The sequence below is a fragment of the Penicillium chrysogenum genome, assembly GCF_028827035.1.
Source record: "Penicillium chrysogenum strain IBT 35668 chromosome Unknown utg000001l_segment0_segment0, whole genome shotgun sequence".
Classification (NCBI taxonomy): Eukaryota; Fungi; Ascomycota; class Eurotiomycetes; order Eurotiales; family Aspergillaceae; genus Penicillium; species Penicillium chrysogenum.
Genome location: NW_026622749.1, coordinates 6,817,388 through 6,845,130, shown reverse-complemented (window position 1 = coordinate 6,845,130; position 27,743 = coordinate 6,817,388). Strand labels below are relative to the sequence as shown.

At 49.1% G+C, this 27,743-nt stretch overlaps 13 protein-coding genes across 13 annotated transcripts; 7 read left to right on the top strand and 6 right to left on the bottom strand.

Moving 5' to 3' along the window:
- Nucleotides 1–31: 31 nt before the first annotated feature.
- On the top strand, nt 32–3,360 carry ams1 (alpha-mannosidase; the record flags this gene model as incomplete). The annotated part of the gene is made up of 2 exons (XM_056708468.1): nt 32–2,682; nt 2,733–3,360. 2 exons carry the CDS (start codon nt 32–34, stop codon nt 3,358–3,360), a joined length of 3,279 nt encoding a protein of 1,092 aa, XP_056572770.1.
- A 320-nt stretch (nt 3,361–3,680) lies between these two features.
- N7489_002712 (chromatin modification-related protein EAF6/MEAF6) lies at nt 3,681–4,631 on the bottom strand (the record flags this gene model as incomplete). Its single annotated transcript, XM_056708467.1, has 3 exons — nt 3,681–3,947; nt 4,045–4,269; nt 4,434–4,631. 3 exons carry the CDS (start codon nt 4,629–4,631, stop codon nt 3,681–3,683), a joined length of 690 nt encoding a protein of 229 aa, XP_056572769.1.
- Nucleotides 4,632–4,975: 344 nt separating this feature from the next.
- Nucleotides 4,976–5,826, top strand: N7489_002711 (low-affinity Cu transporter; the record flags this gene model as incomplete). Its single annotated transcript, XM_056708466.1, has 4 exons — nt 4,976–5,059; nt 5,121–5,322; nt 5,475–5,652; nt 5,709–5,826. The coding sequence occupies 4 exons, from the start codon at nt 4,976–4,978 to the stop codon at nt 5,824–5,826; spliced, it is 582 nt and encodes a 193-aa protein (XP_056572768.1).
- A 192-nt stretch (nt 5,827–6,018) lies between these two features.
- N7489_002710 (putative F-box and JmjC domain protein) lies at nt 6,019–7,603 on the bottom strand (the record flags this gene model as incomplete). The annotated part of the gene is made up of 2 exons (XM_056708465.1): nt 6,019–7,210; nt 7,323–7,603. 2 exons carry the CDS (start codon nt 7,601–7,603, stop codon nt 6,019–6,021), a joined length of 1,473 nt encoding a protein of 490 aa, XP_056572767.1.
- A 480-nt stretch (nt 7,604–8,083) lies between these two features.
- Nucleotides 8,084–9,767, top strand: tif1 (putative eukaryotic translation initiation factor 4). The gene is made up of 5 exons (XM_056708464.1): nt 8,084–8,156; nt 8,318–8,392; nt 8,458–8,526; nt 8,586–8,944; nt 9,005–9,767. Exons 1-5 carry the CDS (start codon nt 8,123–8,125, stop codon nt 9,656–9,658), a joined length of 1,191 nt encoding a protein of 396 aa, XP_056572766.1. The 5' UTR covers nt 8,084–8,122; the 3' UTR covers nt 9,659–9,767.
- Nucleotides 9,768–11,366: 1,599 nt separating this feature from the next.
- Nucleotides 11,367–12,443, top strand: N7489_002708 (fumarylacetoacetate hydrolase family protein; the record flags this gene model as incomplete). The annotated part of the gene is made up of 3 exons (XM_056708463.1): nt 11,367–11,584; nt 11,687–11,898; nt 12,016–12,443. 3 exons carry the CDS (start codon nt 11,367–11,369, stop codon nt 12,441–12,443), a joined length of 858 nt encoding a protein of 285 aa, XP_056572765.1.
- Nucleotides 12,444–12,751: 308 nt separating this feature from the next.
- On the top strand, nt 12,752–13,168 carry N7489_002707 (uncharacterized protein; the record flags this gene model as incomplete). Its single annotated transcript, XM_056708462.1, has 2 exons — nt 12,752–12,799; nt 12,923–13,168. The coding sequence occupies 2 exons, from the start codon at nt 12,752–12,754 to the stop codon at nt 13,166–13,168; spliced, it is 294 nt and encodes a 97-aa protein (XP_056572764.1).
- Nucleotides 13,169–13,411: 243 nt separating this feature from the next.
- Nucleotides 13,412–14,946, bottom strand: N7489_002706 (glycosyltransferase family 1 protein; the record flags this gene model as incomplete). Its single annotated transcript, XM_056708461.1, has 3 exons — nt 13,412–13,688; nt 13,742–14,359; nt 14,414–14,946. The coding sequence occupies 3 exons, from the start codon at nt 14,944–14,946 to the stop codon at nt 13,412–13,414; spliced, it is 1,428 nt and encodes a 475-aa protein (XP_056572763.1).
- Nucleotides 14,947–15,321: 375 nt separating this feature from the next.
- N7489_002705 (putative MFS transporter) lies at nt 15,322–17,035 on the bottom strand (the record flags this gene model as incomplete). Its single annotated transcript, XM_056708460.1, has 3 exons — nt 15,322–16,129; nt 16,190–16,717; nt 16,791–17,035. The coding sequence occupies 3 exons, from the start codon at nt 17,033–17,035 to the stop codon at nt 15,322–15,324; spliced, it is 1,581 nt and encodes a 526-aa protein (XP_056572762.1).
- Nucleotides 17,036–18,467: 1,432 nt separating this feature from the next.
- N7489_002704 (uncharacterized protein) lies at nt 18,468–20,791 on the bottom strand (the record flags this gene model as incomplete). The annotated part of the gene is made up of 7 exons (XM_056708459.1): nt 18,468–18,763; nt 18,826–18,964; nt 19,286–20,111; nt 20,264–20,288; nt 20,339–20,393; nt 20,453–20,722; nt 20,780–20,791. 7 exons carry the CDS (start codon nt 20,789–20,791, stop codon nt 18,468–18,470), a joined length of 1,623 nt encoding a protein of 540 aa, XP_056572761.1.
- An 845-nt stretch (nt 20,792–21,636) lies between these two features.
- On the top strand, nt 21,637–22,699 carry N7489_002703 (uncharacterized protein; the record flags this gene model as incomplete). The annotated part of the gene is made up of 2 exons (XM_056708458.1): nt 21,637–22,489; nt 22,572–22,699. The coding sequence occupies 2 exons, from the start codon at nt 21,637–21,639 to the stop codon at nt 22,697–22,699; spliced, it is 981 nt and encodes a 326-aa protein (XP_056572760.1).
- A 706-nt stretch (nt 22,700–23,405) lies between these two features.
- On the top strand, nt 23,406–24,723 carry N7489_002702 (SDR family oxidoreductase; the record flags this gene model as incomplete). The annotated part of the gene is made up of 4 exons (XM_056708457.1): nt 23,406–23,524; nt 23,589–23,871; nt 23,918–24,101; nt 24,161–24,723. The coding sequence occupies 4 exons, from the start codon at nt 23,406–23,408 to the stop codon at nt 24,721–24,723; spliced, it is 1,149 nt and encodes a 382-aa protein (XP_056572759.1).
- Nucleotides 24,724–25,681: 958 nt separating this feature from the next.
- On the bottom strand, nt 25,682–27,141 carry N7489_002701 (cytochrome P450; the record flags this gene model as incomplete). The annotated part of the gene is made up of 5 exons (XM_056708456.1): nt 25,682–26,072; nt 26,138–26,409; nt 26,457–26,704; nt 26,762–26,913; nt 26,975–27,141. 5 exons carry the CDS (start codon nt 27,139–27,141, stop codon nt 25,682–25,684), a joined length of 1,230 nt encoding a protein of 409 aa, XP_056572758.1.
- Nucleotides 27,142–27,743: the final 602 nt, after the last annotated feature.

The following is a 27,743-nucleotide window of genomic DNA, read 5'->3' as shown; positions in this document are numbered from 1 at the left end:
CTATTTCTCCTTCATATCTAAAGCCGTCATCATGGGTGGGGAAGTTCCCTTTCGCCCCGCTCCTCCCGCTTTACCCCAGTTAGCTGAACACCCGGTCGGCCAACGTATCAAGAAGATCTACACCGATCGACTGGGGCAGTTCACATCAAAGGGCCAGTATGAAGGCCAAAATCTCGTCTCGAAGTACCACGAAGCCACAAATTCGGACGAAGATCATGTCAAGCTCGCTGTTTACTCGGTCCCGGACCTGCAGCGACCGACCTTCAAAGAGGCGACCTCCCAGGAATTCAAGCCAACTCACATAGGCGCCTCTTTTGGCCCCAGTTGGTCCACGCATTGGTTCCGAATTCACCTTACCGTGCCCGGCGATATGCTCCAACGGGAGCATCTAGAGTTCCACTGGGATGCCAACAACGAAGGTCTGATCTGGACAGAGGACGGTCACCCGCTGCAGGGCTTGACTGGGGGCGGAGAACGGACCGAGTTTATTCTCCCTAAAGCCTGGTGCGATGGGAAGGAGCATACCTTCTATATTGAAATGGCCTGCAATGGCATGTTTGGCAATGCTCCTGGTGGCGATTCCATTCAGCCACCGAATCCCAATAAGTACTTCACGCTCAGCACAGCGCGAATCACCGCGGTAAATCTAGCTGCCCGCGCACTTTACTATGATTTCTGGATCATTGGTGATGCTGCCCGGGAATTCCCAGGCGACTCATGGGAGTCGCATGAAGCCAATGTGGTGGCCAATTCTATGATGGATGCCTTCATTGCCGGCAATGGAAGCAATGAATCTATCCATGAGGCACGGAAGATTGCTAGGAAGTACCTCGGCAACAAGGTTGATTCGTCCGATGTCTACGACACAGATACGCAGCCAATAGTCTATGCTATTGGCCATTGCCACATTGATACTTGCTGGCTATGGCCTTGGGCTGAGACTAAACGAAAGGTAGCACGGTCATGGTCTAACCAATGCGACCTGATGGAACGGTACCCCGAGCACCGTTTTGCTTGTTCTCAGGCTCAACAGTTCAAATGGCTTAAGCAGTACTACCCATCCGTCTTTGATCGCGTGAAGCGCTGGGTAAAGAAGGGCAACTTCCAGCCCATTGGTGGGAGCTGGGTCGAGCATGATACGAACATGCCAAGTGGAGAGTCGCTGGTCCGACAGTTTTTGTATGGACAGCGATTTTTCGAGGCAAACTTCGGTAAACGAAGCACAACTTTTTGGTTGCCAGATACCTTCGGCTACTCTACTCAGATCCCTCAGATATGCCGCCTGGCTGGGATGAGCCGCTTCTTTACCCAGAAGCTCAGCTGGAACAACATCAATAATTTCCCTCACACTACTTTCCAGTGGGTTGCGCTTGATGGCAGCCAAGTCCTGTGCCATATGGCTCCTTCCGAGACCTACACGGCTGAAGCACATTTCGGTGATGTCAAGCGCAGTATCACTCAGCACAAGTCGCTAGATACGGACAAGACATCGCTACTTGTATTTGGAAAAGGCGACGGGGGTGGTGGCCCGACATTCGAGCACCTCGAAAAGCTGCGTCGCTGCCGTGGTCTCAGCGACCAGGTCGGCTCATTGCCCCGAGTGAAAATGGGCGAGTCAGTGGATGACTTCTTTGCAAGTTTGGAGGCAAAGGCTGCCTCTGGCACTGATTTTGCTACCTGGTACGGCGAGCTTTACTTTGAGTTGCACCGTGGAACATACACCACTCAAGCAAATAACAAGCGCAATAACCGCAAGTCCGAGTTCCTGCTGCGTGAGATCGAGCTTCTTGCGACCCTCGCCACCATCAATGCTTCCAATGACGGATATATGTATCCAAAGAAGGAGATTGACGATATGTGGGAAGGAACCCTCCTTTGCCAGTTCCACGATTGCTTGCCGGGCAGCTCCATTGAGATGTGCTATGACGACTCAGACAAATTGTATGCCGAAATCTTCGAGACGGGAGCCAAGCTGCGGAAGAATGCCCTCGAGGCTTTGGGACTCACTGGCAATGTCACCAATGCAAACTTCATGGCCCTCAATACCTTGCCATGGCCCCGTTCAGAAGTCGTTGCAGTTCCTCCAGCGTTGCCCGCATACAATGGATACAAATACGCCGTGGCTGATGGTACGACTGGGGTGATGCAAGTGCAGCCGGCTGACTTCAACACAACCGCTTCGGTGACCGTGACCGAGGTCAAAACAGGTGTCTTCCGCCTAGAGAACGGTAAGCTCAGGGTTGATGTCCAGGACGGGGTTATCACATCTTTGTACGATGTGGAAGCCGATAGAGAGATCGTCGCAAAGAATCGCCAGGCTGGGCAGCTGGTTATCTTCGACGACAAGCCTCTTTACTGGCAAGCATGGGATGTCGAGGTATTCCATCTTGAATCACGAAAGGAGTTGCCCGGGGGTAAGACGAGCATTGTAGAAAATGACCCGCACCGGGCGAGCGTCATGACTGAGACGCAGATCAGCGACAAGAGCTGGATCAAAACCACAATCAGCCTGTCGGCATCCACATCTGATGAGCCCTCATACGTGGAAATGGAAAGCGAGGTGGAATGGCAAGAGACGATGAAATTCCTCAAGGTCGAGTTCCCCGTTGACATCACCAACACTGAGGCATCATACGAGACCCAGTATGGCATCGTTAGACGCCCGACACATTATAACACAAGGTATGCACCGACATTCCACGTATTTCACAACGATGCTAATTACTCTGCAGTTGGGACATGGCCAAATTCGAAGTCTGCTGTCACAAATGGGCCGACCTCTCCGAGAACGGCTACGGAGTCTCCATCCTAAACGACTCTAAATACGGCTTCGCAACATGCGGTAACCTGATGCGCCTTTCCCTGCTCCGTGCCCCCAAGGCACCAGATGCCCATGCTGACATGGGCCGCCACCACATCCGCTACGCAATCCTTCCCCACGCTGGTGCTCTTGATGCCCGAACGATCCGAGCGGGCTTCAATTTCAATAACCCACTCATCGTTGAAAAGGCCGGCCCTAAAGCATCTGCGTCCAATGCCCTATTTGAATCTCTGTCTATCAAGGGCGCCCCATCTTTGATTCTGGATGTTGTCAAGCGCGGCGAGGATGATGCAGATGTTTCGTGGGATGGTACTCCTACCCGTCCTGGGAAGAGTGTTATTCTGCGTGTCTATGAATCGCTTGGTGGTAAGGCTCGTGGTACTGTCGAGACTACACTGCCTGTGGAGAATGCCTTCAAGTGCAATATTCTTGAGGATAATGGAACTGATGGGCTGGATATTGAGACTCAAGATGGTCGCTCCGTGATCAAGATTGAGTTGAGGGCGTTTGAGGTCGCTACGTACCGACTGCAGCTATGATCGTAACGGGAGTGGCGGGCTTTGACCAAGCACATGGAATATTGACACCCATCGTATGTACTTAGCTCGCGTCGCATTCATTAGGAAGCAATGAAACAAATGATGTATCCAACAAACGCTGTAGTCTGTATAAGTTCGTGATTTACATGATATCGCATCGTAGGTGTAATAAGACAGAAATCCCATTCCCGTTTCCCGCGCCTGCAACACGACTCCTCCCAGGAGCCATGCGAAAAGACAAACCAACCAACTCCGAACTCGAGAAAAAGCCAAGCAGATGCAAGACGGGCGCAGAATATAAAGACTGGATCTCTCAGTACTCAATCTCTCCCATAGCTGATCTTCAACCGCTTAACGGAAGGCTTGTCCTCGTCGGAGAAATCCTCAGTCTGATTCTTGCCCTTCGTATTCTTCGACCCGCCAGTCGCCTTCTTCTTGTTTTTTGACGAACCACTCGCGCTCTTCATCCCACTGCCAGAAACTGAAAGCGGGTCAATCTTCATAGACATGCCATTCCCGCCAGTCGTAGACGTCGGCGTTGCGGCGTGGGAAGGCGTTGTTTGTGCAGAGGAGGGACCTGGGGAATCCTGCAGACACAACGATGACCGTTAGTTCCCGCTCAAACCAAAAACACCATACTCAGCTTCCAAGACGAGTAGCTCCTGTTCGGGCCGTTCTACATACCAGCATGTAACTCGCCGAACTCTGCGAGAAAACTCGATCCGAATCCGTCACCTGCGCCTTTCGCCTCCCGGCCATGCTACCGCCCAGACCCAGTCCTGCGGCGCCGAGACTCGACCCATTCGCAGAGCCTTTGATGTAATTGTCGAAGCCCTTGATGATATTTCCAGCGGTGGTTTCTTCCAGGTATGATTGTTCGAAGCGGAAGATTTGGTCTTCGAGTTGAGCCTGGGGGAAGGTGTTAGCAATACATCAGGGTAGAACGATTTACGCATCCAAGGACACGATATTGCGATAATGAGAGATTGGAGAATATTCACGCAGCGAGAGAACAATCTTGCAGAGGTAACAACGTCCAATTCCTGGGGACGAGAAGGCGAGATTGCACTCACCATGCTCTTATCCATTAATCGCTTTTTCTGTAGTGTGTCCCTCAGCTCGCGGCGCAGTTTCTCGTAGTAAGGTAGTCCGCGACTTGCGGCATTCTGGTCGACAGGCGCATTCGGTGTCCCTGCTGTTGCGCCGGCTGTGGGCGCCGCAGCTCCGGTTGTCGCGGGCGCGGGTGTTGGAGCCGGCGCTGTGTCTGCCATTTTTGGTGGAGTTGAACGCAATGGAAAGTATATTTGTTTTATGCCGAAGGGATGTGTTCCATGCGCGTAATGGGCGGAATGGAGTTGAGATTGAGAAGGTATGTCAGTGCGTAGTCAATGACCGCGTTTGGGTTCGGGAGAGTTATAGCTGGAGATCTTTGGAGGTCTTATCAATGTTTGTCTTGTTTGCATTCCCCTCTCTTGATCGTCAGATCAGGTGCTTTGCTTTGTTGTCTCTCCTCGTGCTACGCAATCTTACGAGTATTATCGTCGTTTGCTTATATCTTGAGACGGAAGAGGTCTCTTGTTACTTCTTTCGAATATTATTTCTACTACTATTCAATATGGACCACTCGATGCATATGGGCATGGGTCATGGTGATATGGGCCATGGTGATATGGATATGGGTGGGAAATGCAATATGAATGTGAGATATACCCTTCACATTTGCTTTGATCTCATGCTAATCTCGAATATCTGAATTGTAGATGCTGTTCACCTGGTCCTCCGAGAATTTGTGCATTATCTTCCGCAGCTGGCGTATCACCGGTCCCTTCTCCTTCCTCGTGTCCCTCATCGCTATCGTTATCCTTACTGCGGGCTACGAGGGAGTACGATCAGCGACTCGGAAATACGAGGCTGCCCATGCACAGCGGTTAAGCGTGTTGAGCACGTCTGCCACTACTGGGGGTAAGTGATTTGCTCTTTCCGTGGGTCAAGGTACAATGTCAAGGATGCTACATTCTCAATGATTCCTGCTGTGTTTCTCGTTTGGTATTAGAGTCATGATAGGGAGATGGTATTCTCAGCAAGCTTCTTATTGATGTCTTGGCTCTCTGCAGACGCTGAGACCGCCGACCCTATCATTGCCAACGGCCTGGCGGATGCAACCCGTAACACTCACCACGAAAGCTCACCACTGCTTGCAGGAAGGGAGAACAGAGCGGCATTGGCACGCAAGGGCAAGCTTGCCCTGGCGGCTCTGTATGCCGTCCAGGTGTTCTATAGCTTCTTCATCATGTAAGTGTCTCCTAGCGACCTCTGGCCTAGACATAGCCCGCTGATTTGGTGATTAGGCTTCTTTTCATGACGTATAACGGGCAGGTCATGATTGCGGTTGCAGTGGGCGCATTCGTTGGGTACTTGGTTTTCTCCGAAGGGACGCCAGCCACAAAGACGATCGCGTGTCATTGAAGGTTGGTGCCGGGGCGTTGATGGATTTGCAGACTTAGTGAGAGGCGTAGTATAATGACCAGCATGTCAAATTTTAAACTGGTTTTGGGATTTGAATTGATGGGTTTGGAAGCCCTGTCCAACGGAGAGAGTGGTCCTGGCTTGTGGTGGCAACCTCAATTTTTTGCGGTCTCTCCATAATGCAGTTATAGTTCATGGAACTTCAACATCGCTCCCATCATCGCCAAATCCAAAGCTGAATCCACCTCCTTCGGTGTCTTGCCCAGGGGTGTCCTCTGTTTTCCCATGGACAATATCCTCCCACTTGCGCTTCTTGCCTTCGCTCTTCTTCTGCAACTCATTCCAAGCCTGCTCCAACAAGTCGGGATATGCCTCGCGCATACCGCTCATAAACCGTTCACATGGATTAGCCACGTTCTTCCGGAACCCAGACACCTGGTCCGGCTTGTTAGACAAGAAATCCAAGGCAGCGCTAAGATGGCCACGGGGGACAAAGTTCTGCGTAATAGCGATCGAGGGCTCCAGGTTGACGACCAAATGCCACCACCCAGATGGAACGTGTAGAATCTCACCCTCGCCGCAGATCCCTTCCACACAGCCCGGAGTCCGGCGTGCATCGGCATGGAATCCCAGTAACCATTCCGCAATGCTGAGTGGCGAAGTAACCTCGCTCTGGTCATCCGACACAAAGACACCAGGAGGCGAGGGATTTTTCGTGCCGGACGGGAACATAATCCAATATTTGGGACCGCGTAGCACGGCATTCCATGCGCTGGTGGCATTGGGGTCTTTGTGGAACTTGCTGCCGGATCGCTCGGGTCCGATAATCAACCACTGATGATCAGGGCGGTCGTCGCCGAGCACGGAGAAGAAGTCTTCGGCGAAGCAGGCTGGAGGCCAGTATGATGCGTCGGGCGTGGTTTCTGGAGATCCGACGGACAGTCCCATCTTGGAGACGAAGGAGCGGTCGAAGAGGTACAGAGGGCTCTCGTCGGAATTGTCTGCCATGTAGTCGCCGTAAGTGCGCATGGCCCAGTCCACAGCTTCGGCGCGGAACTTGGTCTTCCCGTATCGGGCGAGTAATGACCCGACGGTCCAGTTCTTGTATGCTGGCCAGGCCTTGACAGGTTCGGTCAAGATGAATGGTCGGTCGGTCCAATTTGCTTGGAATTCCTCTGGTGATAGGTCTGGAAGTCGTGCGATCTGGTTCCGCGCCGGGATCTTGGAGACATATGGGTCGAGTGAAATGTGTGCGCAGTTGAATGGCCGGTATAGAGAATCGGAGAATAGCTGAGAACAGTCCACCATGGGCACCTTAGAGGCGGGGATATTGAGATATGTTGACCGCCATGTTCCTCGCCATGTAAAATCTTCTCTTGGGTCACTGCAACCAGGTTTAGTATGGATATCATTTGTAGTCATTTGGACATTATTATATTATGGAGATGTGTAGGGCTCAGGACCAAAACATGATTTGGATCTACATAATTCCTTACCGAACAAACAGCGCCTTCCACAGTTCTTCAGCCCGGGTAAATGCATAGAAGGCCTTGCATGTCCGCCCAATGCTCAACAGGCTTGGCCCGTCGAAGCCCTCCAACAACAACAAGATTAGTTCATCTGGCAGGTGCTGAAAAGTCCCTATGGCGCTTCGAAGACTCCAGGTAGCCAATAAAGCATTCCCACTTGGTTTGACGCCTAATGGGTGAGAGGGAATGGCCTCCCTTATAATCTCTGCATCGTGTGGATGACTCGGCAACGATGTGATGTCAGGCATGATCTGAGGCTTAGGGCTTCCAAGATTGGGTTAGTGGCGACCTCAACAGAAAGATAGTTCACCAAATCAATGGGAACCAGAGAAAGTGAATTGACAGAATGAATGAGAGTGAATAGAGCAACAATGTCCACGAAACCAATTCCCGAAAAAGATTCCAATAGAATGCATCAGATGGGTTTCAAGTGTATCTCGCCCACTCTGAACTCGCTTGGGCTTGGCCACACTCCCAACAGGGAAAGCGGTGGGATAATGCCCCGTAAAAAAAAAAAAAAAGCGTAGCAAATGGCGCCGCAGTTGTGGCCATTCGATTTTTTCGCTTTTCTTCTCTTTCTCCTCCCACCCCATTTGTGAATTTCACATCCCACTTTGCAACCCCCTTTCCTAGTATCCTATAAAAAGACTCTTTCATAAAGAGTCTCAGGTACTAGAAGTCAACTTTCTCACAGCGACCTACACAAGTTCGCTAAATCTACCCCACATCGATCACTGCCTGTGATCCTTTCTATCAAAACCGCAAATATGGCTGACAAGGGTCTTGAGGATCTCGCCGAGGGTATGTGCTAAATTCCTATTACTTTCGAAAAAATGAAAAACTCGTTCCTTTTACTTTGCTTTCGCTGGAAATCGCAACCGCGATCGCATTTAATATCGGGTGGCGTCATATATGGAAGGCGCTGTGAAGATGGAGGCTAATATTTCATTTTTCATTAACAGGGCAGATCGAGTCTAACTACGATGAGGTCACCGACTCCTTCGACTCTATGGACTTGAAGCCCGAGCTGCTTCGCGGTAAGTACCCCTTCGTCTTATCAGGTGGGGTCGAAAGAAAAAAATTACTGACGGTGGGATTCCAGGTGTCTACGCTTACGGTTTCGAGCGCCCCTCCGCTATCCAGCAGCGTGCCATCATGCCCATCATCAAGGGTGAGTTTTGTTCCCTTGCGAATCCACTTTTGAAATTTGCGCCTAACCTCTGAGGTCAGGCAACGATGTTATCGCCCAGGCTCAGTCCGGTACCGGTAAGACCGCTACCTTCTCCATCTCCGCCCTGCAGAAGATCGACCCCGAGGTCAAGGCCTGCCAGGCTCTGATCCTTGCTCCCACCCGTGAGTTGGCTCAGCAGATCCAGAAGGTCGTTGTTGCCATCGGTGACTTCATGTCCCTCGACTGCCACGCCTGTATCGGTGGTACCAACGTCCGTGAGGACATGAACGCCCTCCGTGCCGGTCCCCAGGTCGTTGTCGGTACCCCCGGTCGTGTCCACGACATGATCCAGCGCCGTGTTCTCTCCACCACCGCCATGAAGCTCTTCATCCTCGACGAGGCCGATGAGATGCTGTCGGTAAGTAACTGTAATTGATATACATGCGTATCAACCGGTTCTAACTCCATTTTTTTATAGCGTGGTTTCACCGAGCAGATTTACGACATCTTCCAGCTGCTTCCCCAGTCTACCCAGGTTACCCTGCTCTCCGCCACCATGCCCCAGGATGTGCTCGAGGTCACCACCAAGTTCATGCGCGACCCCGTCCGTATCCTTGTCAAGAAGCAGGAACTTACCCTTGAGGGTATTAAGCAGTTCTACATTGCTGTTGAGAAGGAGGAGTGGAAGCTCGACACCCTCTCCGATCTCTACGAGACCGTCACCATTACCCAAGCTGTCATCTTCTGCAACACCCGCCGAAAGGTCGACTGGCTCACCGACAAGCTAACTGCCCGTGATTTCACCGTCTCCGCCATGCACGGTGACATGGAGCAGGGCCAGCGTGATGTTATCATGAAGGAGTTCCGTTCCGGTTCTTCCCGTGTCCTGATCGCCACTGACCTTCTGGCCCGTGGTATCGATGTCCAGCAGGTTTCCCTGGTCATCAACTACGATCTCCCCGCCAACCGTGAGAACTACATTCACCGTATCGGTCGTGGTGGTCGTTTCGGTCGTAAGGGTGTTGCCATTAACTTCGTCACCGCTGACGACGTTCGCATGCTCCGCGAGATCGAGCAATTCTACTCCACCCAGGTTGAGGAGATGCCCATGAACGTGGCTGACCTTATCTAAACACACTAACTCTTGACGTCTTGATGCGGTTTACGATCGCAGAATCTGCGTTAAAAGTGGCTTTCTGCGTTTCCGCCTGCATTGTGCCGGGAGAGTGAGTGAACGGGGCTATGCTTCCGCATATTGAGTCGACAAGTCGACGCCCCGGGTGCTTTCCTTGGCCCTTGCTATGGTTCCTATGTCTTGCACCAACGGAGATGAGACATGTTTGCGTTCACCTCTTGCTGCTCCGTTTTCTCTTATTTCTTTTTTATGCATTTCCCTCTGTTTTCCCTTGTCTGTATCTAGCTCGCTCTTGTTGGTTAAGGATGCTGCCTCTTCTCGTACTTAATCAATAGACCGGGCCAAAATGTGACTTGTTCCTCAGGGCGTCGTCCTTGAAATGATATTTAAATTCGTATTCTGTTCAATGAATAGATGTGCCTAGTCATCAATTTCTCCCAATCTGTTCGATAATTGTCCAACTGTCAAACTTAAGTTGGTATTACTCTTTACTCTGGCAGGTGTGGCAAGGCTAGAGTGGCACAGCAATTAGTGTTCCTATGACAGCTGCCGAGCCTCCACAGCTGTTGAGCCTCCGTCTTGAAGCCTGGGGATTGTCCTTTAGCCCAGGCACCCAGACCTTAGCGATTCAGAGAATGAAGTCCTAGTTTCTGAGCCTTCTCAAATTCATATACTCCCATAAAACATAACTCTACCCTTGGGAACTCTCCCCTTCGCCACGATCAAGAGCCGCACCCAACCTTGCGAAAAAAAGAAACAAAGAGGTCGCCATCTAGACCTCGTCTGGAATAACCAGCTAGCCACGGGCTCATATATCCTATTAGGAAGCCTTCCTTCATCAAAGCTCGCATGGCTTAGTGGTAAAGCGCATGACTAGTAATCATGAGATCCTCGGTTCGACTCCGAGTGTGAGCATTTTTGTTCCTTTTTGCCCTCCAGCTTTTTGCACTCACATTGCTTACAATCGTGCACAACTGAAAATCCATATTCATGATATCGAAGGCTGTGTCTGTCCTAGGAGGAGCCGGCAATTTCCTCATGGTTTCGAGACCCGGTGTACCTTCGAGGCTGTTTCACTTTTTGCCACATGTTGCCATGACTATCCAGATGAAGTCACCACCTTAAATGGGTCTTAGGCCTGTCTACCTACATGCCGAACCTTCCGATGCTATCTCATTGAGGAATTTATGAATTGTCCCGAGGCTCCTAGGTACAGTTGGTGAGATATTAGCCGACTAACAGGTCCCCTTAGGCTACGCGTTATGACAAGCTAGAAAGAAAATTATAAGAAAAACCAATCGACGCTGGGTTTCATGCATTTTCAGTGCCTTGACCGACTCTATCTCTGTGGCTTTATTTGTCTTCAATGTTCTATTGATATCGAATTGCTCGGAGCATGTTCCGATGCTCGCGCGAGCAAGCCGATGGTGACTTGATAGGAAAACTGTTGATACATCAATTCCCGAATAACAAAAACTGTAAATCGGCAGACGTAATATTTGGACTTGCTGCGAATAATAAACCATTGGGTTCGAAGTCAGAAGTACACAGTTTCTTGATCAAACAGATGTAATGTATACCGCAAGCCATGCATATATATAGTGGTGGAGGCTGACTCTAAATGATTACCATTGGGTTTGTCTAGTACCAAACATTAAACACGTCCATGGATAGATACGTATATTCTTCTATATCTCCCTAATTCATGTTAGTTAAAGAGTGGATAAAGATAAAAGCGCAGAAACCCACGACCGTTCTGGAGTTCTCCGCATCTTTCGGAGAACACCCGACCCTCCGACCCTCCCCCCACGACTTCTTTCCTCAATTCCTCTTCTTTGTCAATCGCATAGCTTCAATTCCCTCCAAAATGGCTTCAATCCGCGCCAATTGCCGCAAGATTATGTGTATCGGCCGTAACTATGCGTGAGTCTCTTGTCTCCCCGCGTCTTGTTCCCTCGGGACTTCCGACAGCGGCGTCGCTTTCTCTCCCTCGGCCACAATTGCTAACAGCATGGATTGACTCAGCGACCACATTACCGAGCTCAACAACACAGCACCTAAGCAGCCCTTCTTCTTCCTCAAGCCCCCTTCATCCATCCTCCTTCCCGGTTCCGGTCCCGTCCTCCGCCCCAAGGGCGTCAGCCTACACTACGAGGTCGAACTGGGTCTGGTGATCGGCAAGACCCTGCGCGATCTCGATCCCAACGATGAGAAGGCCGCACTGGACGCGATTCAGAGTGAGTACAACATGCACACCGGGTCTGAGGCATACTGCATTGTCACAGCACAGCGGTGGACCAAGGACAAGGCGCAAGCAGGATGTCGCTAATAAACAAATCCATTGCGGTAAACAGGCTACATTCTCGCCATTGATATGACAGCCCGCAACGTACAAGACGAGGCAAAGAAGAAGGGCCTCCCGTGGTCCATCGCCAAGGGCTTCGATACCTTCCTCCCCATCTCGCAGCAGATCGCCAAGTCGCGCATCCCCAACCCGCACGATGCATTCCTGCGCCTGCGTGTTGGACAGACTGAGCGTCAAGCTGACTCTACTAGTCTGATGCTGTACCGCATTCCGCAGCAGCTGGCGCAAATATCGCGCGTGATGACGCTGGAGGAGGGTGATATTGTTCTTACGGGTACGCCCAAGGGTGTTGGACAGGTTAAAGCGGGTGATGTTATGAGGGCGTCAATTGAGGTTGATGGGAAGGAGATCGAGGACGGACGGATTGATGTTGAGGTGCAGGACCGTGAGGGGCGGTATGAGTTTAAGGAGACTTGATTTGTCTTTTGGGGTATATTTTGACTATAAAGACTAGAAGTATATATGGTGGAATGATCATTTGGCGTCTGATCCAGTGGTATCCTTCTATGATCTACTATACTGAGAATACATTCAGAAAACAAACAAAGATACCTAGGTACGAGATATATATTACTTAAACAATCGAGAATATCAACAACACGAATATTTACCGGGGCTGTGGAAAGGGAAAGTCTGCAAAAGCCGTGTTCCCCGCCAAGACATTGCAATGTTTGGCTCCGACCTCCACCAAATGCTTCATTCAACCTAAACATCACTAGATCAACATGCAAGTCGCAGAGATCCTCTCCGACATAAATTCGCTCCGCGTCTGCGTAAGTATCACGCTTCCCCATAATACTGCCCCACTACGATAAACGCGCCCAAGCCGCATCTTCGACAAGGGACAGTACCCCACCAGGCAACATGGCAATGGCAATGCTAACAACATGACACAGGGCCATAACGAGGCGCTGGCACTGGTAAATGTGCACAAAAGCATCAGCCCAGATTCAACCGAGTCCGGTGGCGCATTGGCAGATAAGAGCCCGGCAGATGACAAGGCTGACCTTCGTCGTGCAAAGGAACTAGTTGAACTGCACTATGAGGTGAAAGCGAGACATGTCGACGGAACTGTCGATGAAGAGCTGAGTCAAGCTCGGAGAGATGTCCGGCGTGTTTTGGCAGAGTTGTCGACTGTCTGATTACAGTCGCTGTGACCTTCGTTTTGGATATGGATACGGGCGTTGAGCATCGCGGTTGCTTTTTTTCCTTTCTCACTTCCTTCATTTACGAATTATATGACCGAGCGCATGGATATCGGTTCACTAGTTTGGCCCAAATATCTTACTGGATTCCTGTCGACTTGGTCTTTATGGCATTGTGCCACACGCCTGAGCCCTCGGGAAGGAAACTGTGAAGCACACGACTCGATGAATTCATTGCATCTACAAACTCTTAAAACCCTTCTGGGCGTACTGTACGATCTGATCATGAGCAACTACGCGTCCTTCCGTCGTCTTGCACAGATCTCCAATGGCCCTGGCCCGTCTCTGAATCTCTTTATCCTTTAGTACACGAAGCAGAGCCAAACACAGCTCCAATCCGTTTATCTTCGGTGCTACATTGCGACTTCCATGTAGTCCAATGCCTAGCCACTCTACTCGGACCGGACAATCGTATGTGTCGAACCACTGGGGCAGAATGACCTGCGGAACACCAGCCCTGGCAAGAGCCATCAGCACCCCCCATCGACGTGTGACCCAAGAAAAACTCACTTGCAGGCCTCGAAAAACGAATTGCCTCCTCCATGGTGGACATATGCAACTATATTACCACCTTCCAAAACAGATATAATCTCTGGCTTGATCCATGGAAAAGTCCTCACTTTATCAGAGTTGACAAGAGGCTCCAGAATATCCTTGACAGTCGGTGAGCTTTTCCAGTCATATGCGAGCTTCCAGAGGACCTGCATATTAGAGAACTCGCGCAAAACAGCCTGGATGGCCACCGTCATCTCCATTGCATCATTTTCCGGAGCTTGAACATGTGACCCAAGACATATCAGAATCGTTGGCTCTTTCAGCCATGAATCCAGTGCCGGATCGATATCTGCAAGCGACGAATATGTGCGGAGTATCGGACCGCAGCTGACCACATTATCCGGGACATATAACGGAAAATCCATCTCTGGGAATGCAGGCGAGAGATGCAGATGGTCTTCGCAGTAAGGCGCGACGTGGGGAAAAGCCGTCCGGATACCTGCTTTCTTCCGAATATCCAGGAGACCGCGCATGGGTCTGCCCAAGTGAACAATAAACACAAAACAAAATACCATGTATATATTTGCAAGGATCAGTCTCCATGGCAGGGGATATGGATACCCCGAACCGGTGCTGAATATGGAAAGTCAGCGATAACCTCGAACTCGCGCGGGATGAGTCCCTCACATGGGGTATTTCCACAACATGCCAGCTTTGGGCTGGACGGTTGCGACCACATCTTTCAAAGTCACAGGCCAGAGTATCACGATTCGCGCGTCGACACTGCGAGCGGCATCTAGTCCTAGATGCAAGATTGGATCCGCGACCACGACCACGGGACGGATATCTTTCAAGATCTCCAGACAGCTTTGGTAGGATTGAATATATTCGTCAGGCGTCCAGCCCAGGACGCAGTTGTTCAATATGTCACATGCCTTGCGCGTTCCGGCAAGTCCTGGTGGATGACATATTGTACCCGATGTTGTACGTGCCACGATCTCGGCCACTGACAGGCCTGCAATTGGATGGAAGTGGATAACTTGGTCGTACTCCGCTTGGTCGTTTATCGCTTGCACGCGAGTCGATAATTGCTTGAAGGAGGCGATGTGGACTTCGAACTCGCCGCGGTGTAGAAATTCCTCGGCCACTGCGAGTGCGACGTTGGACTGTCCGTGTTCTGGGCTTGTGAGGAAGAGGATATTCTGTTTTGTAGGTGACATGGTGTTCTATTTTTTTCGTCCAGGCTTTCCTTGTGTCTAAATCAAATAGGTTGTTCCTGGTCACGGATTTTATTTAAGTGCCCGAACACGCTTCCCATCATTATATGATTGCGTTGTCGCATTCCACGAATACTAGCCGATGTATGGTTACTCAGGGATGATTGAAGTGAACAAAAGGAGGTATTAATGCCCTGGGCTCTTTGATTTTGATTTGAAAGGCAAGGTAGTAGCCGATTGTCATAAAAGCCCCGGATTCAATCGTTAAGCTTTATAGAACTGGCCTGTGTACCATTAGCCATGCTTAAAGTGGTGGTAATATATACTCCTATAGTGACGGCAACATGCAGCTCGGACAAATAAGAGAAAATGAATGTATTAACGGCGTATATTTGGTTTTCGACCTAAGTATCCAAGTTTCCGCAAGCAGCCAAAAGCGACAGCCAAGCCGACCAAGCTCAGTAAGAACAAGAACCAGAATGCAGTCCGATATCCGATCATCCATATCTCAGGAGATTCGAGCAAAGAAGTCCTCTGGTCGGGGGTTTGAAGTAGCTGTGTGCTGACATCATTTGAAATAAGTGCAGTCAGTGCCATGCCGACAGAGGCTCCGATCAGTGCCACAGTGCATAGCACTCCCATTGCAAGCCCTTGAGTCTCCGAAGGAAAAGACTCAGCGACTATCATTGTGGCGATTGGGATGACTGAATTTGATGCCGCCGAGTTTAATAAAACGGCGGGCATTGCACATTCCCAGTAAGGACGAACTGGGTCTAATATAGCCATCAAGAGTGGGGAGAGACTAGAGAGGGCTATTGCAATGATGAGGATCTGGTTGGCTTCAACACGGGATAAGAAATGTCCAGCGAGTTTACTACTCAGCGCGCCGGTAATTGGGATTGCCAGATATTGCCAAGATGATTGTTGAACCGAGAGGGCTTGTGCTCGTTGGAATACGAAGATCATAAGCTGCGAAGTAGAGTGAGAAGACGCGTAGACGAAGAAAATAACCAGACAAATGGAAACAAAATGGCGGTCTGTCCAAAGGGAATTTTGGATGCGCTGTGTCGTGTCTCTTTCACAGCAATCCTGCCAGAATAGGAAAGCAACCAGGAGGACCCAACCAAGAGCAAGAGGAACGAAGAGGCCCGATTTGCCAATATTTGCCACGTTGTTTGTGATGACACTAGTTGTCATTTGATCAGCGTTCGAAAATATAGACCGTCGTTGAGATGGGGATACGTACGCCAATGCAGAGAATAGGAGCACCATCAATGTACCAGCGAGTAGAGTTCCAGACCAGTCGAAATCTTCAACCAGTTCTGCCCATGGTATATATGTTGGGTCTTGCGCTTGACGGGGAATCGTCCAAATTGAAAGGAGAAAGCCAAATAGGCTCAAGATTGCGGCACAATGAAAGCCCCATCGCCAACCAGCAGTTTCTGAGAGTACCCCACTAAGGACGATACCCACCCCAGAGCCAATATACTGACTTGCACTTGTACAGGAAAATGCCAAATTGCGTAACTTCCCAAATGGAAGATTCTCCCTGTGAACGCTCATTGCAGAAACGAAACACATTGAGTAAGCCATCCCGGACACAAATCTGACAGCAATAAGTTGCGCCCCAGTCTGGGCCAGTCCGCTAGCCAGATGACAAACAGTCTGTAGAAAGCATCCGGACAGAAATACTCTCCTACTGCCTAGGACGTCTGCTAAAGATCCGGCCAGCAGGAATGTGCAGCCTTGAGCAAGATAGTACATTGACAATGGCCTGTCGGATGGTGAGCCTTTTGCATTTTCTGTGTAACCAGATGGAAAACTGGCGCACTGGAGATGTCTCTCACCATAATTCAACTCCGGGGTCCAAACCGAATTCGGATGAAAATTGGGTGATGTTGAGGGTGACTAGGCCGTTGACTGCACTGGAGATAAATAATACCGAGGCAGTGCAGGTTATGATGGGAAGTCCATGTTGCGGGTTGGTTGAGTGGGCGGGAGGGGACCCGAGAAGCGGCTGATCTTCAGGGACCTGACGGAGATCATCTTCTAAACATTCATATTCCGACAGATCAAGTCTACCTTTTTGCATCATTGAATGGGAAGTGTTTCTAACATGGTGAAAGGGACCAAATGCGAAAGAAAAATAAACACTGAAGTCGAGCTGAAAGTATTGGAAGTTCAATCACATGGCCCACTCAGCCCCTTACCTGGGCTTGTCATCTCATTGGACGGCTTTGTTTGCATTTCTCTGGTCATTTTTCAGTTTTCATTTTGTGTTTTTTGGGTATTTTTCAATATCCTTTGTACTTTACAATATATATTCAATGTTCGCAGAGCTGTCCAGCATACTCAGCACTCATGGTTTAAGAGAGTCGCCCAAAAGATTCTATCAGGTATTCTACTTCAGCAACCACGTAGGTAGAAACATGGACACTTTGCCGGCACCCTTGACCCTGCTGAAACTACATTATCACGGTCCGTCTATCTTCTAACAAATTGAAGTATATATCGAGGGGGAATAACTCATGGAACGGATATCCTCAAGGCTCTTTGTCTAGGGGCAAAGTGTGTCCTTTTTAGGCGTCCCTTTCTATATGCATTCAACTATGGCGAAGGGGGTACAGTCCATATATTTTTACACCCAATGTAGTCGCATCACTATTCTATGTATTTCGGATCACACATTCGACGAGGGATTAGCGTGAATGAACCCATCCATCCATCCATGAGGTCCATACTGTATTAATAAGCGGCCCATGGGCCGGTCAAACAGCCTGCCCGCCCATAGGCAGGTGGAAGTAACCCAATGCGAATCCATGGGCCTCATGGGCCGTGGCGAGGTCTATCAACGCCTCACGGACATAGCGCGGAGGTTTTCTTGCCATCTCACCCATATGAGACATCTACATATCAATTTGTATTGATTCTATTCGCAAGCCATTTCTAGTCCCATTCTGATCACTCGGTGAAGTTGGCATACAGCCTCAATTCGATTGGGATAGTCGATCCATTGGTTCAACTATGACCAGGCAATACGCTCAAGACCCACGTGTAGAAGCATGTGATGAGGTGCGGAATGACTGGCTTAAGTAAACTTAGCCATGCGGTAGGCCTGTGCCTTGCGTAGTCAAAGTCATCACTTCAGGCGGCGATTGTAAGCCATTCGGACCTACTCTACTTCAAGTCTACTTGTTCGCTATCACTTGAGCCATGTCAAATATACCCTGCACTTCTCTGCTGACCTTGCCATCGGCTTACTCTGGAGAGTCTTGCAGCTTGTCTCCGAGCGTGTGGCTAGTGAACTGCTTGTTTTGGGGTTTTCTTTCTTTGCTTGGATGACCCCAAGGCCCGTCGTGTCCATTGTCAGTCCCGGAGCGTACATAGTGCGATATTCATTTTGCAGGTATCGCTTTACGCGGCAATCAATCAGCATTCAATAATGGATATTCACGGAACAGAGGTTCTGATAGATACGACTTTCTTCATGCTGGAATCAAAGTCGAAAAGTCGAACTTTCATTCTCATTGATTGTCCATATCGATGATGCTCGGAAATAGTTCGTTGAAAGGTTGGAGGGATTGTCCATCAAATAGACTGAAGTACTCCTCAGAGTTATTCCGGAGTATGGCCTTGGCAACAAGCCACAATTCATTCGCACTGGCCATAAAGCCAGCTAGTTCCATTTCTCCTTTATTGCTAGTTTGGGAGATCAACTCTTCCCATAGTATCTTCCATCTAGACAACGCCCGATGCAAAGGGGTCGAATTTTGCTGGATCATCCGACTTGCAAAGGCAGAGAACATCACTAGATACAGCCCTGACCAAGAATTAGCTTGTAGCCGAATATTGGGAAGGGGTTGTCTTGATCAGATCACGAACCAGACATGACAGTAAAGAGTCCAAATACCCCAATGCTGCTGAAAACAGGATTACTAGGTCCATCCCAAGCGCCGTACATGAGGAGATCTATAACCTCGAGAAGAGAAGGCAAATGCGGGGTTTTTACCAATGATGACGACTGATTTTGAAAAAAGTCAGTTCGTTACAAGGAAGATCTCCAGTTGACTCTAGTATCGTGATCATGGGAGGAATTCGAAAAGAAGTCACAGATTCGCAGTCCAACAGCAAGATAAAGTGAGCAGTTCTACATCAAAGGATTAGTTACAATGAATGCACTAGGCCGAATTAGGGGGGGAACATTTATTTACCTCAACCGTGATTCCGACTGGGCATCCCAAATCCACCCTTCTGAAGTAGTGGAGCCACGATCGTGCCTCGAGCTGAATAGTGAGATTGATCGCGCAGCATGTACCAGCCTTGGAAGTCGCTGGTATCTCACCCTTCGACGGATATCAGGATCGTTGCGTCCAATTTGTACTTGTAGTAGAAGGACCACTGCCTTCAGAACATCGTAATTCTCCGACGACTGCGACTCGGAGGCAGCAGTATGTTTAATTTCCGTGTTAAAGACGGGCAAACTGAACATATAAGCCTCCGCAATGTCGATGCAGTCAACTGCTAGAGAGCACGTGTCTCTCGGGTGGGAGTGTAATGAACCTCCTAAAAATGTGGCTAGCAGGAGAGGCAGCGTAGCAGATTCAGCTTGGAAAGTTGGAATATGAATAATTGGGCAATGTCTGTGATGATTTTGCACGTAGAGACGTTCAAAAAGACGTATATTTGCCGCCGAAAATAGGTCTTGGTCAATGGCGTTTTTCAAATTGGCTTGGGACTTGGTGCATGTGGCAAAGGGTTCTAAATTCCGCGCCAGCTCTTGGGCGCGCAGTGCAAGAATGTCGCTTTGTTGGTGATTGGTGGGCACAGTATCGGCCCCGTGAGTTATCACACAATTGCCCGACTCGATGCTGCTGTTCCACATGAAAGGGGGTTCGTCCAAGCCGGGCCCCTCCAAAAAGCCCTCTGTGGCCTCCAACTGCCCCCTAGCTGTCTCGCCTAAATAAGAGGACGGAGTGGAAGAATGAACAACCTTTGGCCGTCCAGCCTCAAGTGCTGGAATTAGATCCAGAACTGTGTTGTTGGCAGCATAATATCGTAGCAAAAATGGTATGCGAGCTTTCAGCAACTTGTCTGGAGAATTCCCGGATGGTGGCGACGGAGTCCCTTTCGGTTTGGTGGCCTCTTGCTGGGAGGGAAGCAGAACTCGGCTGTAACCACACGATATAGCATTGCTTTTACAATTCCCGCATGGAGATTCCCCATCGCAGGAGGTCTTGTTGTGAGCACACTGATCACATGATTTTCGCGGTCTTCCCCGGCGCTCTGTTGGCAGTGGCCGACCACGTCTCTTCGCGCATACCTTGGCATGACGTCGGGCAGTATCTCTAGGAATCTGTGTTAGTAATTGCGAGTACAAAAGAAAATTGTTACAGACTTTCGGGGGTACAATCGATCGCAAAAGTAGCAACCATGTATTTGACCAGGAAAATCTAGGAATACAAGGTTAAGACTAACTCCTTACGCGCTTAGGGCCAAAAAGTAAGCTTACGCGACTCCTCATGTCGACGCAAATGCTTGCTGGTGGAGAAGCGTGTGAAACAGCTCCCGCATATGAAAGGAGCAACCATGTCAACGGGGGGTTGAAGAAGGCAATCTCAAGGATGAATCCGATCAGCGAAGTTAGTCCTGAAGGAAATCCCGCAGTTGCCGAAGTGGAGATTTGCCAAGTGTGGGACTTATCCAATTCGTCAATCAAATCCGCACTGAGAGTGGGCTTTTCCCTATTGGCTGAAGTAGCATCAACTTGATTTGTGGCCCACTACGTATTTGTCCGGTTGAAATCAGCTTGTTTGGACGATGTCAGACAGCTGCATACATCTCCCTTCATCTATTGATGATTTTAGACTGTAGGAAGGAGATGGAAGTTCCATATCTCTGTTGGTTGGCTCATGATGCAGCTTGGGTGAGGTGAACAAGTCGACTCTCGCCGACTTTCGATACATCGGGTTCAAAAAAAAAAAAAAAAAATACCGCCAGTGCTTGGATTAAATGAAGACGTTTTGATTGTACAACCGGCAATTAGAACTCATCTCCTGAATGCATAAAATGGCAATGTTCAACGTGGAATTCATAATTTCATGCCGCGATATCCGTCTCAAATCGCGTATGGAAAAGCTGCCCCACCGCTTCCATACGACATCACAGATACTCTGATGGAAGCAAGTTGAATGTGACGGATTGGAAAGATGAGATAGTGGAGCTGCACAATGAGAGACTTTCTCAGGCTGCCGCGTGCTGGGTCCGCCATGGATTGGAGTGGCATTTCCCCGAGACTGACACGTCCATTCGCCACTTGTAAGGAAAGGGCAAGGGTGACTCGCAAGCCAAGCAAATATGGCTAGAAAATCACCGAGCACCCAATCGGGAGATTAAGAGCTGCGTTAGTAGAGGGGAGAACGAGTGTGTCTAGACTCCCCACTCACTGTCTATACCAAATTGAGCCGCAGCTTGGCCCTCCTTCCCGATTGATAGACCGTTTGTTTTCCGAATTTGGTTCACTTTAATTTACGTTTAGCCGAAGATCCACTATCCTGTCTGGGAAAATAGATATTAGTTCTAGAAAAGTACAGGATAGCCCGTCTTGCTGCCGTTGCTAGGACTTTAAAGGCGATTTACACCTTTATTTCCTTTGTATCTCAATTCAGACATTATTCTTTTTCCGCAGAAGAAAGAATGCGCGTGAGATCTCTCGTCGAAGGGCTTTGTTTGCTCTTGCCTCTTGTCATACAAACATCTCTCGCCATACCACACCACTGGAGAAACTACCAGACCAGACCAGCTTCCAAGGTCTTCCAGCTCGAACAAAATGGCACCTGGTTTGAGAACCTTGCTGTCCGGTCAAATGGCAACCTTATTGCTACGCGAATTGACAGCCCGGAGCTTTGGTCAATCGTGCCAAGTGGTAACACTAGCCACCCAGGCCATGGCTCCCTTCTGCTCAAGTTTCCCAACGCTCTAAGTACTCTAGGCATTGCGGAAATTGACCACGATGTTTTTGCTATACTTGCTGGCAATATCTCTCTCCCGGGGATTATTCCGACCCCAGGTTCATTCGTTGTCTGGACAGTCAACCTCACTAGTGCTATACCCGAGGCCAAGGTTCTAGCACCTCTACCTGGCGGCTATTTTCTTGATGGGATGACCAAATTCGGCGATGATCTTCTCTTGATTTCAGATGCTCGCAAAGGGATAATCTGGCGCCTCAATATTACATCAGGAGAATCTTCGGTGGCCTTGTCAGATGCGTCGATGCTCCCTGCCCCCCCTGGCCAGGCCGTCCAAGTTGGCGTCAATGGGCTCAAGATATGGCAAAATTATGTCTACTACACCAGCACTAGCCATGAAATCTTTGCTCGCGTTCCGGTTGACGGAAACGCGACGGCTGTTGGACCAGTTGAGATCATAACCAGCGGTTTTTCGTTCGACGATTTTATCTTGACACCCAACGGAACAGCCTACCTTTCGACAAACCCCCAGAACGAGGTGATTCAAGTATCACCTCAGGGACGTGTTCGTTTATTTGCAGGTAACCAGTTCATGTTGTCCGTGGGCGGATCAACTGCTATCGCCGTCAATCATGAACATTCGATTATGTACGTTGCGACTAGCGGAGCACAGTTTGCGCCAGTCCTTGGACGGATGGAACCTGCAAAAGTTGCGGCTATTCCCTTGTGAGCTCCGTGGATCTGATCTCTACCTGAATTGTATCATTCATCTGTACTCGAAGTGTACCTAGGTATTATTTAGAAAATGGTTACTGAACAAGTGCAATTCTCTATACAATGATATTTCTAAGTACAAGACAACAGAGATAGAACTTTAAGTCTCGAGCACAATCTTGTGGACGATATTTACTTGCTGAAATAACATTTGAACGTATTGCTAAATTGGATGTTATTGTATGGTGTATACGATATACGGTATACGGTCAGAAGACTTTCTTAGAGTCTATGCATAAAGATCTGATACACGGTCTTGTTGACCCAAGATTGGTATTAGAGTGCATATAGTCCTTTTCAAAGGGGGCTTCCAGTGGTAAAGATGTAGAGAAATATATTCAGAAAAAGTGGGAGTCGTCAAGCATTTGCCAAAATCTCAAGTTGTGTCTCAAGTCACCCGTATCCACTCATCGAACTTGTAGTTTTTCGAGTGGAGTGGAATGGGGTGGCTTGAACAGTTGGCCCACCGTGTGGACTCCGAGCGGAATCAAGGCCTATCTGAGACAATGAGACAGTCCGTATGCCGGACGAAGCCCGTCTTGGCAGTTTCTGAGGTTACAGAATGTAGGCTGTTTGTAATGATTTCGGTCAGCTAATGTTTTTCTGAGAGGGCAAGGACCCGCGCAACTCTATAAAAGACTTGTTTTCCCTGCACATCCTTAGCATCCTTAGCATCCTTCAAAGTCCTTCATTCCTCTGATTCTCCAAACGTGTTTGCCCGTCATGGCCAGCCTACTTGGACATCGTCCTCCCACTAGCAAAGTAGCCTTTGTGGCTGGCGCCAATGGCATTAGCGGGGGTGCCATCGTTGATCACTTGGTTAAACAGCCACATAGTGAATGGTAAGTTTTTCCATCCTCTCCACCTAAAATATGGAAGAGACAGTCTAATCACCGCCTTTTAAAGGTCGGATATCATCATTACTTCGAGAAGTCCTATCAAGTCAGTCCACACCGACTCAAGGGTTCGGTTCGTTGCCCTAGACTTCCTGCGACCAGTCGAAGAAATTGTCGAGAAGATCAAGGATCTGTGCAAAGACGTTACCCACACGTTTTTCACTTCTTACATCCATGACAATGACTTCTCGAAGCTTCACGTGAAGAATGGCCCTCTTTTTCGCAACTTCCTAGAAGCAGTTGATCTAGCCTGCCCTAGGTTGGAACGTGTCGTTCTACAGACCGGCGGAAAGGTTAGGCTACTCCCTTCTAAGAATGAACAAATCTGACTGTTAATAGCATTACGGATTCCAATACAGGGATATCAAATCTCCCCTTGTGGAGGACATTCCTCGCTATACCGGCCCCGAGAACATCTTCTACTATGAGCAGGAAGACGACTTGTTCGCCATCCAGAAACGCCGTAACACTTGGGCATACAACATCATCCGTCCTATGGGTATTATCGGCTTCAGCTGGCAATGTAAGCTAACTCACTCGGACTATTCTCTCGCTAGACACTAGCTAACAGATAACTTCTAGATCTCGGTATCAACGAAGCACTCCCGATAGCTCAGTATTTCCTTATCTGTCGTGAGCTCGGAGTTGCTCCCAAATGGCCAGGAAACCTGGACAGCTGGCATAGAGTCGAGAACCAGTCTTTCGCCCCCAGCATTGCCGACCTGACCATCTGGGCAGCGACCCAGGATAAGTGTAAGGACGAGGCTTTCAACCACGTCAATAATGACGTGATTGTCTGGAAGTTCCTGTGGTACTTGTTGGCCAATTACTTCAAGGTCCCGATGGACGAGTTTGAATATCCCACAGAGGAGACTAAGCCTATGGACTTGGGGGAGTGGGCCAAGGACAAGAAGTCGATATGGGAGAAAATTGTGTCGAAGGATGGTGGTGAGGTCAACGCATTTCAGCTGGACGCTTTTGCCTTGATGAACTGGTATATCACACCGTCGCTGCAAAAGACGCCATTCATTGGCAGTAGTAGCAAGGCTCGCGACTTTGGCTGGTGCCGCAGTGATAACACCTACCGAGCGTGGTTGAGCACCATGCGCTCTTACGAAAATGCCGGTGTGCTTCCCATGCCTTGAGCTTTCTAAGGACTTTTTTCCATTGTCCCGTGGCCGCTTTGTGCTTTCATTCTACTCAGATCAGCTCGGAAAGGTTACTTCAGCGATATAACTTAGGATTCGTACTAGACTAAGAGTCACATAGACTTAAGACCAAAACTAGGACGCTCATTTTAAGCTAATTCAACAGATTTCTTATATAATTGGTACTTAGGCATGGTATTAACTGCGCCATAAGAGACTCAAAATGTGTGTAAGAAGGTTCGAGTGTTTAATAGTGAACCAGTCGTGTTGCAGAATCTACAAATAGTCCACCCAGGGCGCGATTACCAGGTAACTATTGAAGCTTGGAGTCTCGCGTATGTACTGATTCTGAAATGTTGTATTTGCAACCGAGATCACTGCATTGTCAGCGCAAGTTACTCTAGCGCTGCCTCGACCAGTTTCAGCTGCAGTCACCCCACATGATTCCGAGGATAGAAATAATCTTAAGAAAACAGAAGAGAAGCTTACAGGTACTCTGTTATATACGGAAATCTCGTCCCCAGAAGAAACTGTCTAGACGTTTTCCAGCCATGATATAGGGGGTTTTCTTTTTCCTTCTTTATGATCTTCAAAGTCAGCCTGCTAACCGGAACGAAACGGCAAAGAGAAACTCCGATTTCCATGATTCCTCCCTGCTTGAGTGTAACGCGTCCCTATGCCTCAACGTCGTGCTTTTGGGGGACTTCGCCATTGCTTGGCCCATCCGGGGTTTCTAAATTTAAAGGACATTGATCGTCTAGTCACAACTATGAGTCCTAACACTCGATAAGAACCCGAGACATAAAAATAATTCGTTATTGAACGGAAGATCACAGCGAAAAAGGTGACATCCTAATTCCCAAATCAAAGAGCCTAAGAAAGTCGATAGGAAAACGCCCCATGTCAAACAGGCAGCCAGCAAGGCCATTATGCGGTCCTCAAATGAAGATATTGATCAAACGGCTTCCAGATCTGGTGCATTGCTCGCCTCCCATGGATGTTTCTTCTCTACTGAACGGATGACGGATTCATGAGCCGCACTGCGAGGTTCGATGTGTAGCTTCCAGGGCACCGGATGACTGATGACCCCAGGCTGGAATTCTGGTTGGACTTCAACTTCCTTCCCATCCTCAACGGCTTTCTTTATATTAAAGACAGCAAGCGATTGCGCTGCGCTCAAATACAATGTAGTATCTGCCAAGATGCGCGCCGGACAGATGCGACGCCCAAACCCAAAGACAAGGTCATGAGGATCAAACTCCGGCTCACGTCCATCAATCCCCAGAAAGCGCTCTGGTTTGAATACCATAGGATCATGATAAACGGTAGGATCATGCGTCATAGCCCTTTGATAGGTGTCAGTAGAGCTTGCTAAATGTGCGTCAGAACATTAGTTGGGACCCGGACTCACCAGATGTTAGGTAGAATCAACGAGCCCTTTGGAATAAAGTATTCTCCCCAGGTATCATCTTCACTCGACGCATGGGGAATACCCATAGGTCCGACCGGATGCCATCGCAGAACTTCTTTCACCACAGCGTCGGTATACGGCAAGCGAGAGCGATCGGCGACTGTTGGAAGCCGACAGGGCCCCAAAACCCGATCGATCTCATCTTGAGCTTTAACACGGACCTCGGGATGCATCGTCATCGCAAGGAAAAAGATTTCTATAGCACAGACGGTCTAGGGAAACTTAGTTAAAGACCAGAAAGGAAGGTCAATGATCTTACGGTATCAGCACCGCCTGTGTAAAGTGAGGCAGCGGTCAGTTTGGCAATAAACTCATCTTCTGAACCGGGTGGAGGACACCCTGTTGTCCTAAAGAGGTTAGAGAGATAAGACGACTGGAAATGACCCTCTTCTGCCTGCCGACGTGTGAATGCATATGGCTTTTCCGCGACCGCCATCACATTCTTCCTCCATTCCTGAGCAGTGCGCTTGAAACTTGCTCCGGGAAGCCAGGACGGGACATGTTTTACTGTTTTCCTTTAGTACCACTTCGGTAACTAGTGCAAGACGAAGATAAGAGACATACGAGCTGGAATAATATCAACCAGCCAGGTACCCGGTGTACTGGCCTTTGAAAAATGATCGAGGGCCAGATTTGCAATGTGCACCAACGGATCACGCTTGTGTGATTCGATGGTATACCCGTATGCAATTTTAAGGATGACTGCACCAGCCTCTCTGAGGAAGCATAAGATTCAATGTCTTGGAATTGAATGAGATATTCGGGGTATCTACTCACGTTTGGATGTGCTCGATAAGCTTCGTCTGGTCTTCAAGAACGCGAAACAGAAAACGGTGGGTTTCCATCTCTTGCAGAGGATTAAACTGAGCTGCAGCCGACTCTGATCCAATATATGGATGCATGGCCTTGCGAGAGGAGCGAAACCGAGGAGAGTATTTTTGCATTGCCAAAAAATGCTCCCATCCTACCCTATGTTGATTATCGGTACGTCAGCGCTGTATCTCAATCCAACAAGCAACAAGCAGGTATACGGACATTTCAGACGCGAAGACTAGATTCGGCCTCGAAGAGTATTTTGAAGAGCGCTTTACCAGCAATTCCATTGCTGACTTTGCGTCATTCAATATTACGATGGTTTGTCCCAGCACCGTGATAGAGCTGACCGGCCCTGGAGATTCATTGTCAGCGTGTGTTTTGGAAAGAAATAGGTCTAAAAGCGAACCGTAAGTCTCTCTGTATTTAAGCCAATGCATCCATTCTTGTGTCCCCGACGGAGGTAGATCGGACATGTTGCCAAGCAATGGCGTTGGCCTTGGGCCCGGTGGCAGCGGGCCAAGAAGCCTCTGCCGGCGCAATAAGGGTTTGGCGACATAGAGGACGAGGGCTCCTAGAAATAAACTAAAAAGAACGGTTAACGACATCGAGTAGGTGAGTAGTGAGGATTACGAGACGAAGATGGGAAAAGAAAAAAGTAATCACACAATATGACACCTGCTAATTCCAATTTAGTGCTTTGCACTCCTCGCTAGCCCGCGAAAAAGAAAAG